This window comes from Falco rusticolus, chromosome 6 (assembly GCF_015220075.1).
Source record: "Falco rusticolus isolate bFalRus1 chromosome 6, bFalRus1.pri, whole genome shotgun sequence".
In the NCBI taxonomy this organism is placed as follows: Eukaryota; Metazoa; Chordata; class Aves; order Falconiformes; family Falconidae; genus Falco; species Falco rusticolus.
Genome location: NC_051192.1, coordinates 17,866,323 through 17,882,572, shown reverse-complemented (window position 1 = coordinate 17,882,572; position 16,250 = coordinate 17,866,323). Strand labels below are relative to the sequence as shown.

Below are 16,250 nucleotides of genomic sequence, written 5' to 3'. Positions count from 1 at the left end.
CCTGTCGCTGGGCACCGCTGACAAGAGCCCGGCCCTGGCCCCCTGACACTGGCCCTTAAGGTACCTGTGTGCATCGCTCAGGTCCCCTCTCAGCCTTCTCCTGCCCAGGATCCTGTTCTTCCTTTTCTGTGCTTCGCTTGAACCTTAAATGCAGTCTGGTTGCCACTTCTCTTCGTTTGGTGCATCACACTTATCTTTTATCCCATGACTGTGTCCCCCATACCTTTTCCTATGTGAAATGTGAAGCAAGAGCAAGTTTATAGAATCAGAGAACCACAGAATGGTTTGGGTTGGAAGGACCCTTAAAGACATCTAATCCCACCCCCAACTGCCACGGGCAGGGCCCCCTCCCCCCAGCCCAGGCTGCCCCCAGCCCCATCCAGCCTGGCCTTGAGCCCTGCCAGGGATGGGGCACCCACAGCTGCTCTGGGCAGCCTGGGCCAGCGCCTCGTTGCCCTTAGCATAAGGGATTTCTTCCTCATCTCTCATCTATATCTCCCCTCTTTCAGCTTAAAACCATCACCCCTTGTCCTATTGCTACAGGCCCTGCTAAAGAGTCTGTCCCCCAGTTTCTAGGCAGATTATTGAGAAGGAATGAAACTAGTTTGCCGATTATACTATTACTTTAATAGTGATGTAGTACTGAGATCATGCCATGGCTGGAGGGATTTTTGATGGATATGAGGTCATCAGTCCCAGGAGATGAGCTATGGAGAACTGGAGAGCTGGGGAAACTGTGAGGGTCAGATGTCTACCACAGTGACATATGAGCAACTTTCTGACTTGGAAGGAGATGGAGAACCTCACAGGTGGATGATTTGGGATGAGCCACTGTCCCCATGGCAGCATGCAGCACCTCTTGGAATGTGTCCCTCAGATGTGAAGTTAAGGTTTATCGTGAGTTTTTTAGCTGGCATCCACATGGCATGGATGTTTTGCAAAATCCTTGGATGTTCATCTCTCTTTAAAAATGGACTTGAAAGGTTGAGTGGAGCTGCTGCTGCTGCCAGGGGAGGAGGGATGGATGGTTGTAGTCTCATTCCCTTGGCTTCCTCAGCACCGTGGCCCATCAGACCGCATAGCTCCATTGGATAAAAGTAAAGTCCATGGTTTTCACCCTGCTAGCTAACTCCAGCACTCATCCTGAAGCCAAGTGGCCGTTGCGAGCTTCTCTACTGATACAAGCCACGTTTTAGCAGCAGCCTTCCAGCCTGCCCCCGCCGCACAAGTCCTCTGCCATGGTCACGGTCATGGATGAACAGGGTCATGGATAAACACCATGAAGAGCAGCCATTCAGTGCAGCCTGTTGCGAAAGTTGGACTCACTGGGTCTGAGATGACAGACAGGTCATTTCCACGCATGCCACATCTGGGGAGCACCTTAGGGTTGGGGGTGCATCCTGGTGCTGCTGGTTTTTAGCAGCTTGGTGGAAGGCAGCTCGGAAGGCAGGTGTGGGACTCCCTGCAGGCACTGCATCCCTCACCACTGATTTTCTCCATGGCATGTCATGGTTTGTGCTCACTCCCCAGCCCACATTCCCTGCCTCACAGCGTTTCCCTTCAGCCCAGGCACTCGGAATTGATGAGAGCAAGTATTCCCGCAGGGTGTGTTATAAATTAACAGAGAAAACTTCAGCTCCAAAACATTTGCCCTCTTCCATCGCTTGCATGAAGGGCACAAGGGTGCTGAGAGAAGAAAAACCTGCTTGCAAAGGGCCAGGCTGTGCCAGTGGGGCACGGCTCCTGGGTGAGCTGCCTCAGTGCCAGTGGGAGCAGCAGGAGTTTGCAGGGGGGTGATGCCTGCCTTGGCAGAGCCTGTGCTAGATGCTAAAGCAGGGTGCCCATCTCCAGTCTTTGTTCTGGAGGTGCATGGTCTGGGCTGGGACATGGCTTTGCCACTCTGTGTTGCAGTGGTGAGTGCTGGCTTCAGCCCGAGGACAATTCCCTTTGTCTGTCTCCACAGGCAGTGAGGAATTATATCCAAAAAGCTGAATGAAATCTAAATAGCCAAATGAAAGAGTTTAGGTAGCACCTTAGCTTGGTGAGAGGACACAGGGTGAAGGCTGGGGAGCTGAAGCCCATAAATTCAAAGCAGAATGGTGGTGCAGGTGTTTATCACTGCAGGCAATCAGCTGCGGAAACCACTTACCTGAAAATGTAATTAAATGTTGTTGCTTGAATTCTGGGATGGTTTTTACTTTTCCTTTTTCCCTGTTAAAAATATGTTGTGACTGAGCTACAAGGCATATCTGTGTTTGATTGAGGAGTCTTTGACTGAAACACGAAAACCTGTGGATTGGGTTAAGAGGTCAGGCTGTGAGACTGTAATAATGCTTTCCAGGCTTAAAAGATAATAATAATAATAATTAAAAAAATCTGTCTTAGGAAGGAAAGCGTATCACTTAGTTCTTTTGAGCTGGTGGTTTGGGTTTTGGGTTTTTTTTTAATTTTTTTTTCATCTGCTGAGGCTGAAATGGCTGTAACTGGGAGAGAGAAGCACAAAGGCTTGCACTTTCATTTTGCAGCTGGGCTGGCTTGCCACCATCAGACCTCCACCCACAAGGTACTAGAGGTGGTCTGGCTGCTCCAGATCAACCACCTGCCTCTCCAGAATACTCAAAATCAAAGGATGCTCAGAGAAGCTGACAGCAGCCTCGGGGGGAGCAATGCCTAGGGATTCACTAGTGCACAGAACAGTGTGTTTGTAAAATGAAGGGGCAGGAGGAGGGGAAATAAGTTTGTAATGCTCATGGCTGGGTGCCACCAGTCGATTTGAGTGGTTTTCCATGCACTAAGATAAAACCAAGAGGAGACTTGACCTGTTAATGTTTTTTTGGGGGGATTTTGGACAGCTTCCAGAGCAGGGTGCCCTTCTTTAATCTGAGGAATATAGTCATGGATAGATAGTCTTGTCCAGAAAGGATAGAAAGAGTGTATGACCCCCTCCCAAAGGTGAGCCATGGCTTGATTTGTACCCAGGACATGCCAGAGTTTCTCTAGTGATGGAGATTGCAGACAAGGGGTGTGGATTTAGGTGGTTAACCTGTAAGCAGCTAAGTCAAGGTGGAGGAATCCTAACCCTCATTTTTAAGCTCCAAACCGAGAGCAGCTGCATTCTGTCCTGAACAATTTAGCCAAATTCAGGGGATCTGCAGCAGAATTCAGCTCTGAGCCCCAAGAAACCAGGGGCCACACCATGAAGGGAAGACTCCTGACAGCGGAAAATGGTAACTTGTACTGCATGCCCCAGGATTTTAGGCAAAAATCCAAGTGCTTTAACCATACTGCATTAGTGGCCCTAGACAGGCGGGTCCCTCTTGAGCTGGAAGTGTGCAAGCAAGTGTGCAAGGAGACCTCCCACGATGATACAGCATGTTGCAGAGCACAGCAGATGGAAGCATGCTCCTCCATGCCATGCATCGCTGGCCGGCCGCCCCTGGGGTTTACTGCAGCAGCAGCGGATGTGCTATGGCACGAACATCCCCGGGCGAGCTTCTTGGTGTGGAAAGCTGTCAGCAAGGCTGTTTAGTGGAATCCTGGGAGCCTCTCTAGGCCACCACACTTTTCAAGTGACCTTATGTGTTATTTTGCTTCCTGACAAACCTCTAACAGAGGGGAGGCATACCTACACAACAAGCAGAGAATGGTATTTCCAAGGAAGGAAAAAAAAACCACCAGGACCTGTCTGTGTCTAGGAACAGAGTTTGCTGGGGCTTCAGGATGTGTTTCTGGAGTTCTTTAAACTCTTTTCTGTGTGTGAGCGAAAAGAGGCCATGACCAGCATGGTTTATTCTTTTATGGAGAGCATAGAATCACAGAATCATTTAGGTTGGAAAAGACCTCTGAGGTCATTGAGTTCAGCCATTAACACAGCACTGCCAAGCCCACCACTAACCCATGTCCATAAGCGCTGTGGCAGCAGAGGTTTGGGTTTGTGTTGTACTGGCCAAGGCTCAGGAGAGATGGATCAAAGCTGGGGCTCTGCTGAGGTGGTGGGGACACATAAACACCACATATCAGGAAGGACCAGGAAGATCCAGGCAGAAATCACGTCCCTTGCACTTGAGCTTTCTGTCTCTGTCTCAGAAACAACCAGAAGTCCTGTTCCTGGAAGAGCAGCTTATCCCAAAGTAAAGCATCCCCACTGAAACTACAGGTAATAGATGGGACCAGTTTAACATCCAGCACATTGTGAGAGGTTGATGGGCTGCTACTGTGCTCATGACACGGTGGACTCTGTCATGATCTGTCCCCTTCACCAGCATTGTCTGAGGACCATGGTGGGGAGGACAAGCTGTGGGCAGGATCACCGGCCTGATGAATCTCCACCTGCACACACTGCAGAGCCCTGAACGGTAAGGACATGACAACTTCTCAGGACAGAGAGGAATGGAGGTGTCAAGAGGGAACAGGCAGCTCAAAATTAATCTTGGGACTGCTGGTTGCATTTATCAACCATTAGGAGCATCGAAGCAGTGGGGAGGAGTGAGCAGGCAGCAGTGCACATGCTGTAAGGGGAAGGGCTGTTACATGCCCATGATGAAGAGCCCAGAGTAAATCTGGCTGCAGAATGAGAAGTGAGGCTGGACTGTACGAAAAATGATACCACTGTCATGGGGCCATTTCTAGTTTTCTTTTCTATTTTAGGAATTTTTTCATTTGCTTCCTTAAGTCACAGCAGAAAATGTAAAAGGGGCAAAAAATAGCTTAAACCCGGGTGTTGGCGTATTTCTGCAGAGTCACTAATTTCTTCCTGTGAAGTTGCTTGATAAGCACTTTCCTTTCAAGACTTTGAGTGCAGCGCTGCTGCTCCTGTAAGTGATGCAGGGCTCAACCCCGCTGCCTCTGCATCTGGGATGTTTCATTCCCATCCCATCTGGTGCACCAAGAGCCGCTTGGCAAAGGGGTGTGCTTGGCTTTTGGAGGTCGCAAGAAACCTGTGACTTAGAAAACTGAAGGCAGTTCAAGTGGTTTAGCTTGGCAGGCTGATTTCTTGCGTCGGGAAGTAAAAAAAAACCACAATTGAAGGTGATTTCATATATATATACACATACATATAGAAAAATGTATTTATATGTATAAAATCATAGAATGATAGAATCATTTAGGTTGGAAAAGACCTTTGAGATCATCAAGCCCAACCATTAATGCAGGACTGCCAAGTCCACCACTAACCCATGTCCCTAAGCACCACATCTATGTGTTTTTTGAACATTTCCAGGGATATGACCCCACCGTGTCCCTGGACAGCCTGTTCCAGTGCTGGACCACCCTTTCAGTGAAGAAATTTTTCCTAATATACAATCTGAACCTCCCCTGGCACAACTCGAGGCTGTTTCTTCTTGTCCTATTGCTTCTTACCTTGTTAATGTGTGTGTGTATCATAGAATCACAGAATGGTTTGGGTAGGAAGAGACCTTAAAGACCACCCAGTCCCCCCCACCACCACCACAGGCAGGGCCCCCTCCCCCCAGCCCAGGCTGCCCCCAGCCCCGTCCAGCCTGGCCTTGAGCCCTGCCAGGGATGGGGCACCCACAGCTGCTCTGGGCAGCCTGGGCCAGCGCCTCGCCGCCCTCACAGGGAAGAATTTCTGCCTCATCTCTCATCTCCATCTCCCCTCTCTCATGTAAAGCCATTCCCCCGTGTGCCATCGCCACCTGCCCTTGCCCAAAGCCCCTCCCCAGCTTTCTTGCCGGCCCCTTTAGGCACTGGCAGGTGCTCTAAGGTCTCCCCGCAGCCTTCTCCTCCCCAGGCTGAGCCACCCCAGCTCTCCCAGCCTGTCCCCACAGCAGAGCTGCTCCAGCCCCTGAGCATCTCCCTGGCCTCCTCTGGCCCCGCTCCAGCAGCTCCGTGTCTCTCCTGTGCTGGGGACCCCAGAGCTGGACGCAGCGCTGCAGGGGGGTCTCACCAGAGTGGAGCAGAGGGGCAGAGCCCCCTCACTGACCTGCTGGCTGCGCTGCTCTGCCTGCAGCCCAGGGTACAGTTGGCTTGCTGGGCTGCGAGTGCACATTGCTGGGTCATGATGAGCTTCTTATCAAGCAGCACCCCTAAGTCCTTCTCCTTAGGGCTGCTCTCAATCTATTCTCCATGCAGCCAATATTGGTGCTGGGGATGGCCCTAACCCAGGTGCAGAACCTTGCACTTCATGAGGTTTGCACAGGCCCACCTCTCAAGCCCTCCAAGGTCCCTCTGGATGGCATCCCTCCCCACAGTGCATCGGCTGTACCACACAGCTCGGTGCCATCAGCAAACTGGCACTCGATGAGGGTGCACTCGATCCCATTGTCCGTGTTGCTGACAAAGGTATCAAACAGCACTGGTCCCAGTACAGACCCCTGAGGAATGCCACTCATCACTGGTATATATATGATATGTATATATATATATACACACACACCCCTTTATACTATGTATATATATATATACTATCTATCTATCTATCAGATATTTGGCACTGAGGTACATTCTTAATGAGAACCCTTTAAAACAGCCCTGCCTGCCTTTTTGCTGGGGAAATGGGGTAGTTAGCTTTTTTCCATGGTCATCTCAGCTCCACCCTTATCACACTGCAGCAGCTCCCCGAAACAAGCCTGACATCCCCCTTTCATCCTTCCTCTGCAGACCTTCCGCTGGCCAGTGGCAAGCAGTATCGATGGGAATGAGATCCTGGAGATCCAGGTGTTCAACTACAGCAAAGTCTTCACCAACAGGTGAGAGCGTGGTCTGTCCTTCACTCCCACTGATCCCCTGTGTCCTCTCCAGTGGGAAGACACAGCTCCTGCTTGAGCTGGAGCCACATTCCTGCTTGGTTTGGAATCTGGAGGGTGAGGAAGATGCTGATGATTGATATCTGCTGGGAGGGGCAAGGAAGCTCAGATGCAGTGTGTACAGCTCAGTGCGCGAGGCTGCTAACCACCAGCGTCTAGGTGGTAGTCAGCACCAGGGCTATGCCATGGTTTTCCCAAGGTTCTGCTATTTGGCTTTATAAAATTTGCATGTGTTTCAAAGAAACTGAAATCTTTTGGTTAATTATCAAGGTGGAAGTTAAAAGACTTCCCCAGCTTTTTCAAATTCTGCCCGTTTATTTGTCTTACTGTAATTTTTTCTCACGGTTGTCATGTCTTATGTAATCTGCAATGTTACATTTTTTATTATGTGTTATCTGCAATGAACATTTTTTAAGGTTTCTTACAGTCTAGGTTTTGCCACCATGTAAATAATGAACATGAGAGAAGGAAACTTTGTCTGTCCTTCTGTCAGCCTTAGTGTATCTCATGCATTTAGCCATGCTGTCATTGCAAAAATATGGGAGCTTTTCACAAAAACATGACTGGCATATTTAAATTGTCTTATAGAACATTTACACTGACATTAAAGAGGGGAGAGGAAAAAGAGAACTGGGGAAGGGCTTTTGCTTTTGGTTGGATGTTGCACCAAGTTTTGCACTGAAATCCAGTGTGTGCCCCAGCTAGAAGTCAGCAGGGCCCCCTGAACATCTCCCATACGTGTTCATGCAAAACCTTGCTTCAGAGTCAAAAAAATGAGGAGTCAGATAGACAGCACGCAGGGCAGGCATGCTAAATATACATAATTTAAAAAGAAAACCCCCAAACCCAAATGCCAAAAAACCTGCAAACAAAACAAAAAAGCCTGCCCAGCAACAAACAGAAAAAAAATACCTACCTTTGTCTTGCTTTTATGTAGGAGTTTGAGCAGCAAAAGGAGAGTTGAAAAGACTTGCTTTATTCAGTTGCTGTCTGGGAGGAGAAAGGCAAGGAGCCTCCCAAGGGTCCCAGCCCAGGCAGATGAGCTGGGTGGGGAATGGATGGCAGAGACAGGCAGATGAGCGGTCCAGGGCTTGTAGGGAGATCTTGGCTCAGCCACAGGAGCCATACGTAGTACAAGTCACTTTGAGTTGTGTTCAGACCACCTCCTATGGGCACCTGCATTGAGGTGGTGCAGTTGTGGTGGTCACTAAGTTCATGACTGATGGGCACGTGGAAAAGGAGAACTGAATCATTTCTGCAGCCCTGACCTGTCCCAGGGTCTGTGTGAGAAGGGAATTCTCAGGGGTTGTGGGCAGCCGACAGGCGGTGGGAGACCGAGATGGAAAGATGCTAGACCTGGAGGTCCACCTCCTCCCCCAGCCAGTGTCAGCTCCAGCCTCTGGAACCTGCTCTTCATGTTGCATCCATGACAGCAGCAGTTTTTCCTTGGCTGGATGCTCCTTCAGTGCTTTCCTTCACTTTCTACTCCCCTGCTGTGAGCAAGCAGCGAGTATACTGTCCTGCATTTGCACAGGCTTAGTGCAGCCAGCAGCTGGACGACTGGATGGAGCATCCTTCAGTTCATGATGGCTCCAAGCTTCCTATCTTCATTACCCAGCAGAAGTGAATAAAACCACGCCAACTGAATCAGATGCTTTTGCCCTAACAAACTGCCCTTCAGGTTTTACCCCATTTGCTTCCTGGACAGCGATCCTGTGTGCTCTGCACACAGAGAAGCAATTCTTTCTGTGTCTTAAAATCTAAAAAAATATCCACTTGAAAGGTGCAATAAAAAGCAGAAAGTGGTGTTTCTGCGTCTGGAAATGAAGAACTGTCGTTCCTCCAGGGAACTGGGAATTGGAAAGGCCAGAGCATCAGGTTGCACTAATTAGAGGCTGAGAAAGTGATCACTCAGGTAATTCCTTCCACTTTCAAGGTGACCAATGTCTCTTAGAATTTTTCAAATGCCCAACACAAAATAAATATCCAGCTAGTTCAGCCAAATTGCTTTAAAGTGCATTTTTCCATTGGTGCGCTGCACAGCAAAGACGTTGGGTGTATCAGCCAGCCAAGAGCCACTTCTACTTCCCAGATGATACTCTGTTTTATCATTTTAATCACTGTGGGCGTTTTCCTCAGTTTGCCTTTGATTCGTGAGGGCCTAGGCTGCCACAGAAGAGCAGCCTTACCTTTGATGCTGATGGTGCGGAGGAGCAGGCTGCAGCCATGTTCCAGTTACTGCCTGCTGTGACCTCAGCCAGCTCAACTGATGCTTGCATGCTGCAGCCTCACCTTTAACACAGCATCGTGGAACCGTTTCAGTTGGAAAAGACCTTTAAGATCATGGAGTCCAACCGTTAACCCAGCACTGCCAAGCCCACCACTAACCCATGTCCCTAAGCACCACATCTACATGTCTTTTAAATCCCTCCCAGGGATGGTGACTCCACCGCCTCCCTGGGCAGCATGTTCTGGTGCTGGACACCCTTTTGGTGAAGAAATTTTTCCTAATATCCAACCTAAACCTCCCCTGGCACAACTTGAAGCCATTTCTTCTTGTCCTGTCCCTCATTACAGGCAGCTGTAGGGAGCGATCAGGTGCCCCCTGAGCCCCCTCCTCTCCAGGCTGAACCTCCCCAGCCCCCTCCCATGAGACTGGTGCCCCAGCCCCTGCCCCAGCCCCCTGCCTGGCTCTAGGCATGCTCCGGCCCCTCAAGGTCCCTCTTGGAAACTGAACCAAGGATTCAGGGTCCAGCCTCAGCAGTGCTGAGTGTGTGGGGATAATCACTGCCCTGGTCCTGCTGGCCAGCGCCATTAACTTTATTCCTCACCATTAAGGGATGGCCAGATCTTCAGCGAACAGGAATCTGGTTCCAGTGCCCCATGAGAATTGGCTTCTTTCACCAATTTAGTCCCCACTCAGTACAAAGAAACCCCCAGATGCTGTGGTTCTTGTCCCAGGGACCCAGGAGCCTGAGCTGAGGCAGCTGGGCTCCCCCATCATGGTGTCCAGAGCACATGAAGCCAGAGGCTTCTATGCCCATTGCTCGCCAGGTCTTTTCTGCCCTTGAAAGCTCTTGCACATTTGTAGTCAAAGTACTTCTCGGTCTTCTTTTGAAGAAGGCCCTTCTTGGCACCTCTCATTGTGCATTTTTTTCCCCGTCTCAAATCATCTTTGCAGCTCTTTATCCCACTAATGTTCAACTTGCAGCACCCTCCCTCTAAATACAGGCACAGGTGGGATGCATCTACTGCATCTCTGCGGCTCTGCAGAGTGAGGATGTCGCACCTCCCTTCTCCCCATCCCTCCTCCATTCATGCAGTTATGGATTAATGGGTTGGTTGTTCACCGTGCTGGGCTGCTGGTGCACCGTGCTGTCTGGAGCTGTTGCTTTCACGGAAGTCGGCTCTATTTTCTGCCAGCTTGAGGTGCAGATGCTGTTTCTTGGCAGTTTTTGGCACGTGAGTGCCCCTTTTTTGGTTCAGGCACATCCAAGGTTCCCACTGCTCTGCGTGGCTGCCTGCCCTGTCTCCTTGTTGACTGCTCTGTCAATCTTCATATTATTTGAAAATTTGATTGTAAGTTATTTTTACATTCCTTTCACTAATGTGGTAGTTATGAGCTTAATAGCAAAATTGCACCATAGCACTGTCATTCAAAGATGATTCTCAGCTGATGTCCTATTTTTAGAGTTTGTCTCCATTAATCTGCTCTTTTTAGTGTGAGGCACTGATAGCAGGCAGCGTTAAACCAAACATTCTGTAGGAACCTGCTCCTTTCATGCAGTTACCAAACAAACCGACTCCAAAGAAACAAACCAAGCTTGTTTTGACAGGCTCTATCTCCTCATAAACCTACCTTGCATGTCTTTGATTACACTCCAATTAATAATTGCTTATTCATTGAATCTTGTACAGGCTTTCCTATTTTTTTCCCTAGGATGGCTGCCGGTTTAGCCAGGCTGTCTTTGTTCACCCTGTATGAACTCTTTGCTGTGCTGGGATTTCTCTATTATTCTAACTTCATTAAAAATTTATATTGGTGCATCAGAAGCTGCTGGTTCTTTTGTGATGATTACCCACAAACTACCCCTGGCCTGCAACAACGAACAGAAATATTTACCCAGCATGTGCACCTGCTTTGCATCATTACAGGCTGGAGCAAGAGCTGCTGCTCCTGTTTCTGGGGTGCATTTGCCTTGAAATCATAGAATCATAGATCACAAAATGGTTTGGGTGGGAAGGGACCTTTAAAGGCCATCTAGTCCCACGCCCCCACCACAGGCAGGGCCCCCTCCCCCCAGCCCAGGCTGCCCCCAGCCCCGTCCAGCCTGGCCTTGAGCCCTGCCAGGGATGGGGCACCCACAGCTGCTCTGGGCAGCCTGGGCCAGCGCCTCGCCGCCCTCAGTGTAAACAATTGCTTCCTTGTATCTAGTCTGACTGTTCCTTTTAGTTTAAAACTATCAGCCCTTGTCCTGTCGCTACAGGCTCTAATAAAAAGTCTGTCCTCATCTTTCTTACAAGCCCCCTTTAAGTTTCAAAATGTGGAGCTTGGTCTCCCCAGCAGCCAGACACCCGTTAGGGTCTCCTCTCACTGTTGTGGAGATCAGCTGCCCAGGGCAGTGGCGGAGTATCCAGCATCTCCCTGTAGAAGTTTTCCGGAGTTAATTACCCGTTCCGTCTTTCTCTGCTAAATTAAAAAGCCCTTCAGTTAGAAACAGTTTCCTCACGCTGGCATTTACAGACAGCAGTAAAATGAACCCCAGAGTGTGTCTGTGGCAGTGTTCAGCTGGTCCCTCAGCAATTCAGAGACACAGCACAGTGTGCTCTCCTTGCTGCCCATCTTTGGTCTGAGACACCAGAAGCAACCCAGCTCTGCAGCCTGTCCCAGGAAAGGAGCCGGAATCAGAGCGCTCCATCAGCAAACACCAAGCAAGACATTGCCCCTGGTTTTGCCTTGACAGCAGTGGGAAGCAGAATCCCAAAACAGGGCTTCACCTCCTCTCACAGCAGTAGAGGTGTCCATGGGGAGCTAGGGCTCAGATCAGGTGCCCTTTGAGTATCCACTTTTGGAAGGACCCGTGTCTCCTGTAAATCCAAAGTTGTATCTACCATCCCTGTGTTTGTCTCAGACGTCCCAGGACATCTGCACGGCAGCAGGTACTCGTGTTTACATGATGGAGATGGACCACCAGTGCCTGGAGAGGGGTCTGGGAGAGCCAGAGGCAGCAAGGCATGCCCTGCCCCAGGGCAATGGGTGCTGGGCACAGGGAACTGAGAACTTCAGCTATGGCTGAAGGGTGGGCTGAAGTTCCCTGAAGCAGAAGACAACCAGGAGCCCAAAGGAGGCAATGACAGGAGAGCCCTATTCCAACCCTATAAGCTTCCTGGTAGTAGAGGAAGGAATATGTTTCAAATCTGAGCATCAGTGGTAGGAATAAACCTGCAGAATAGACTACTCCGAGTCATAAAGGGATTATCGAGGGATTTCTGTTCAGACTCACAGCATTTCTCCTGCTGGCTAAGAAATGTTTACACCAGGATATTAGTGCCAAGGCACAGGCAATGAACTTGGCCCCATCCTGGCCCCAGGCAGTTGGTGCTGAGCACCTCCCTCAAGAAAATGCAGGGAATCTGTGGCAGAAAACAAAAACTAAAGCCCAGGGTCACAAGCTAGTGCTGTAACTACAGCCCATCCTTCCTGCACAGAAACAAGTTATAGGAAGAGGAAAGACAGACATAAATCTTGGAGAGGAGGGAGAGGAGTAGGGAGAAGTAGAGCCTCAGCACTGGGGTTTGGAAAGGTGAGCCATGATCTCTGTGAATAATTCACATGCAGCTGATTAATGCCTTTTATCAAAGCCCCAGATAAAGGCATGACACCTGATGCAGATCCACCCTGAATAATGGAGGTGACCAGCGCTGAGACGTGGCTGCGTGGCTCATTGAGTTGCTTTTATTTCTTGCCTCAGTGGCCATCAGCATGCAGCTAATTATCTGGTAAGATAATCCTTTCCTGGCCCCAGCCAAGCGCCTCAGCCTCCTTTCAGCAGCTGACTGCATGCTGACTTCTCGAGGGGTTCTGGGCTCCAGTGGGTCTCGGCTCTGGGATGGTGGCTGTCCCTGGTAGCCGTTCCCCAGGGTGCTGTGTCTGAGCGTCCAGAGAAAGGGGCTGAGCATGGACGTGGGAAGAGAGTTCATGAGGACAGCTCAAATGGGCCAGACCAGCAGTGCCACCAGCCCAGAAACCTACCTCCACACCCTGAGCAGGTAGAGCATCCCCAGGCTGGGAAACTCTCCCCTCCAGCCAAGACCCATCCAAACCACCCCAGGGCTGTCCCAGGGCAGGTGGATGAAAGGCAGTGCCACATCCTGCCTGTGGCTAATTTACTAGTGTAGATGCAGACTAAAAATGCTCCAGACAAGAGAAGGACCAATAATCATGGGTCCTATATACCCATCCTGAAGACATGAGATGCCTCCTCTGATGCCATGTAATGCATCCTGGAAGGCAGATGGTGAAGCCAAGTAACTGCTGCATGGTGGGACGAGCTGGGTAGAAATACCGAGATCTGGCTGAAACTCAGATCATCTCTGTCCTTTGCCTTCTAGTCCCCATGGGGAGATGTGCAAAATACTTTCAAGATGGGTGAAAATTTGTAGCATGTGGTCTGATGGTGAAGGGCCCTGGGAGAGGACATATGCAGGAGACGGGTGTGTGATGTGGGGCCCCAGACGTGGGTTTGAGCATGTCTGAGCAGAAGAAGACACACATATGAGTGATGTGGGGTGGAGGAAACATATACACAGGAGAGGGCAGAGATGCAAGAAGGAAGTGGAGGCAGCAGCCAGGGCAGCATGCTGTGCTGGTGAAACCTCATTGAGAATGGCTGTGTGGTCAGTGGCCACAGAGCATCATCCCTGAGGCAGGAGGTTGGGTCCCTGCTGCCGTTCCTATTCCCGACCTGCTGGGACAGCCTGGGCAAGCCTTTTCCTAGCCACATCTTTTCCTTGGGCATAAACCAAGGATAATACTAGTCAACGACCACAGCCCTTAAGGATGAGAAACACTGCACAAACCCAAAAACTTCAAGGTGGTTTGTTTTTCTCCATGTCACTGTTTTCCTCACCAGGGCAAGAAGCCGTAACGTGATCTGGCCAAAGGCTGAAAGCCACTTTACAAACCCGTTGGCTCCCCGCTGGCCCAATGGGTGATGCAGGGGTGGGGGCACAGATAACATCCCTCTGCAGAAACACGATACCCACTGGGAAGGGGCAGGAGCTGGCTCTCCTTACCTGACAGAGACACAAAGAGGCTAATACCAAAGGCTTTTAATACAGCACCGTGCTCTGGCAGGATAAAAATAGAGCTTTGTTTTGTCCTTTGTACTCCGGCTTCTCCAGCAATTAAGATCTTTGCAGAATTCAAGTCTTTTGTATGAAACTGTCTCCACCTTTCAGAAAGCAGAAAATAATCCACTGTGGAACTGCTATAGAAAGAGTATAATGGAAAAAATTATGAATGCTGATGCATTAGGTTTCCTCTCTTGTCTTTGTCTGATTGCCCTCCCCGCCCAGAGCAGCACTTGGAGAGCAGGCACTGGGCAAGCAGGACATTGTAAGAGCTACATTTTGCAAATCAGAAAGTGCCATGAGAGTTTCCTTGAGACAGTGCTTGGACTTCAGCTGGGCAAGCCTTTTGGCTGCCCGGCTTGCTTAAACATTGCAGAGGTCTGAGCTGCAGACCTTGAAGCATTGTCAGTGATATGGGAGATTAATTTCTCCCTAGTTTCTTCCCTTTCAGTGTGGAAGATCCCAGGGATACCCTGAGGTATCACACCCAGGTTCTCTATCTGACTCACCAGACCACCAGATGAGTGGTGCCTCAGGTGCACACATCAAGATGTTATTTTTTTCTAGAGAATTGCTGAAAGGCAGAAAACAATTAAATCTCAAATACAACTGAGTATGCTTGTAACCCAGACAAAATATTCACATAAGATCACTGCACACTGGTCTCATGCTTGGTTTGCTTTTGTCTTGGTCCAAAAGAATTTTTTTAGAGTTCCTTTCTAATTTCACCAGGAAGACAAAATAAAAAAAAAAATCATAATGGGAGGATCTGACAGCATTTGGGGGCCACCTGCACAATTTAGTTGTTGGGGTTTTTTTGTTATTTTTGTATGTGTTTTGGATCCTCAAACTTTATTACATGAAGTCCAGACTGCATATGTGTCTTGGAGGGGAACTTACACCTGTCTTAGCAGCTGGGAGCAATCCAGGAACCTTGAATATCTAAACATCATAGAACCAAGTTCTCCTAATAATCCTTTTAGTGCTGGCTTGAAAGTTGCTCTCCAGTGCTGTTATGGGCTGTCTTTCAACAAACTGTTGGTTGCAAGAGTCTTTGGTTTTGTGTTATTGGCTGTGCAGGAGCCAGAGGGATCCAATAAAACAGATAAAAGCTCTGGAACAGCTTTTATATGAGGAACTATACATTAAACTAACCCTCTTCAATTCAACAGAGAACATAATGAATAGCCACAAGGTTAAACTGGGGAGGATGCAGCTACTTATCATCTGTGTCAGTAGAAAAACTTGGAAGACAAGAAAATGAAGACAGCGGGAGGGAGGCTCGGGGTGCAGTGGGTCTTCAGATGATGCTGGGTGGGCTGTGGCAAGCCGTACTACGAGACCTGGTAGATACTGAAAGTTTACAGGTTCAAAACTGAATTTGTCATCTTCATGGACGAAAAATCAGCGTGAGTTTATTGAACACAAAGACACCCCCTCTGGCCCCAGTAGTGCCAAGGTGGACACCATACGTAGTCCAGAAGAGTCATACTCTGGACGGCAAGGTCTGATGAAGTGTGGTCCTTCATGATGTATCAGGGTAATCATTACAAATGAATTTATAGAATTATAGAATCATTTATCTTGGAAAAGACCTTTAAGATCATCAAGTCCAACTGTTAACCCAGCACTGCCAAGGCCACCATTAACCCGTGCCCCTAAATTTGTCCACCTGAGAGCCCAAGTCCCCCATCCTCCTGATCCATGGGCTGCACTCTTTCTTTTCAAGTTTTTTCTTAAACCAGCACTGATTTTCATCTCCATTTTCCATTGCACTTCCTGAGTTGTGGGATTATTCACCTTAGAAGGAGGTCCTACTCCAACTTCTCCTCTAGGTGATGCAAAATGGATATGGTGGGGACCAGTCCAGTGAGCACGGTCTCCTCTCACATACCCTTCCACAAAGTAGGGCGAGTGGCAAATGCTCCAGACCATGAGGTCTATAAAGCCCAGCTTAGCTTCCTAGTCCTAAGGACTGGTGCCTGTGGTACACCTACAGCTGCCCAGTCCACAGGCAGATGTGTCATCTACCTGAAACCTTCCTCTTCCACAAAACCCGTTGCAATGGGATCACTGCAGCAAGTAAGTCTGAAGTCTCATTAAGACTTTCTAGCATCAGCTTCCACGGAA

The 16,250-nt window shown here is 49.3% G+C and overlaps 1 protein-coding gene across 13 annotated transcripts in view; it reads left to right on the top strand.

The window, feature by feature from the left end:
* OTOF (otoferlin) overlaps nucleotides 1–16,250 on the top strand; it is a 115,928-nt gene that overhangs the window by 13,383 nt on the left and 86,295 nt on the right. For all 13 annotated transcript variants that reach the window (XM_037392729.1, XM_037392728.1, XM_037392726.1 and 10 more), the window contains exon 3: nucleotides 6,622–6,710. In XM_037392729.1, the coding sequence (XP_037248626.1) occupies nucleotides 6,622–6,710 (89 nt within the window). The remainder of the gene's footprint in view (nucleotides 1–6,621; nucleotides 6,711–16,250) is intronic.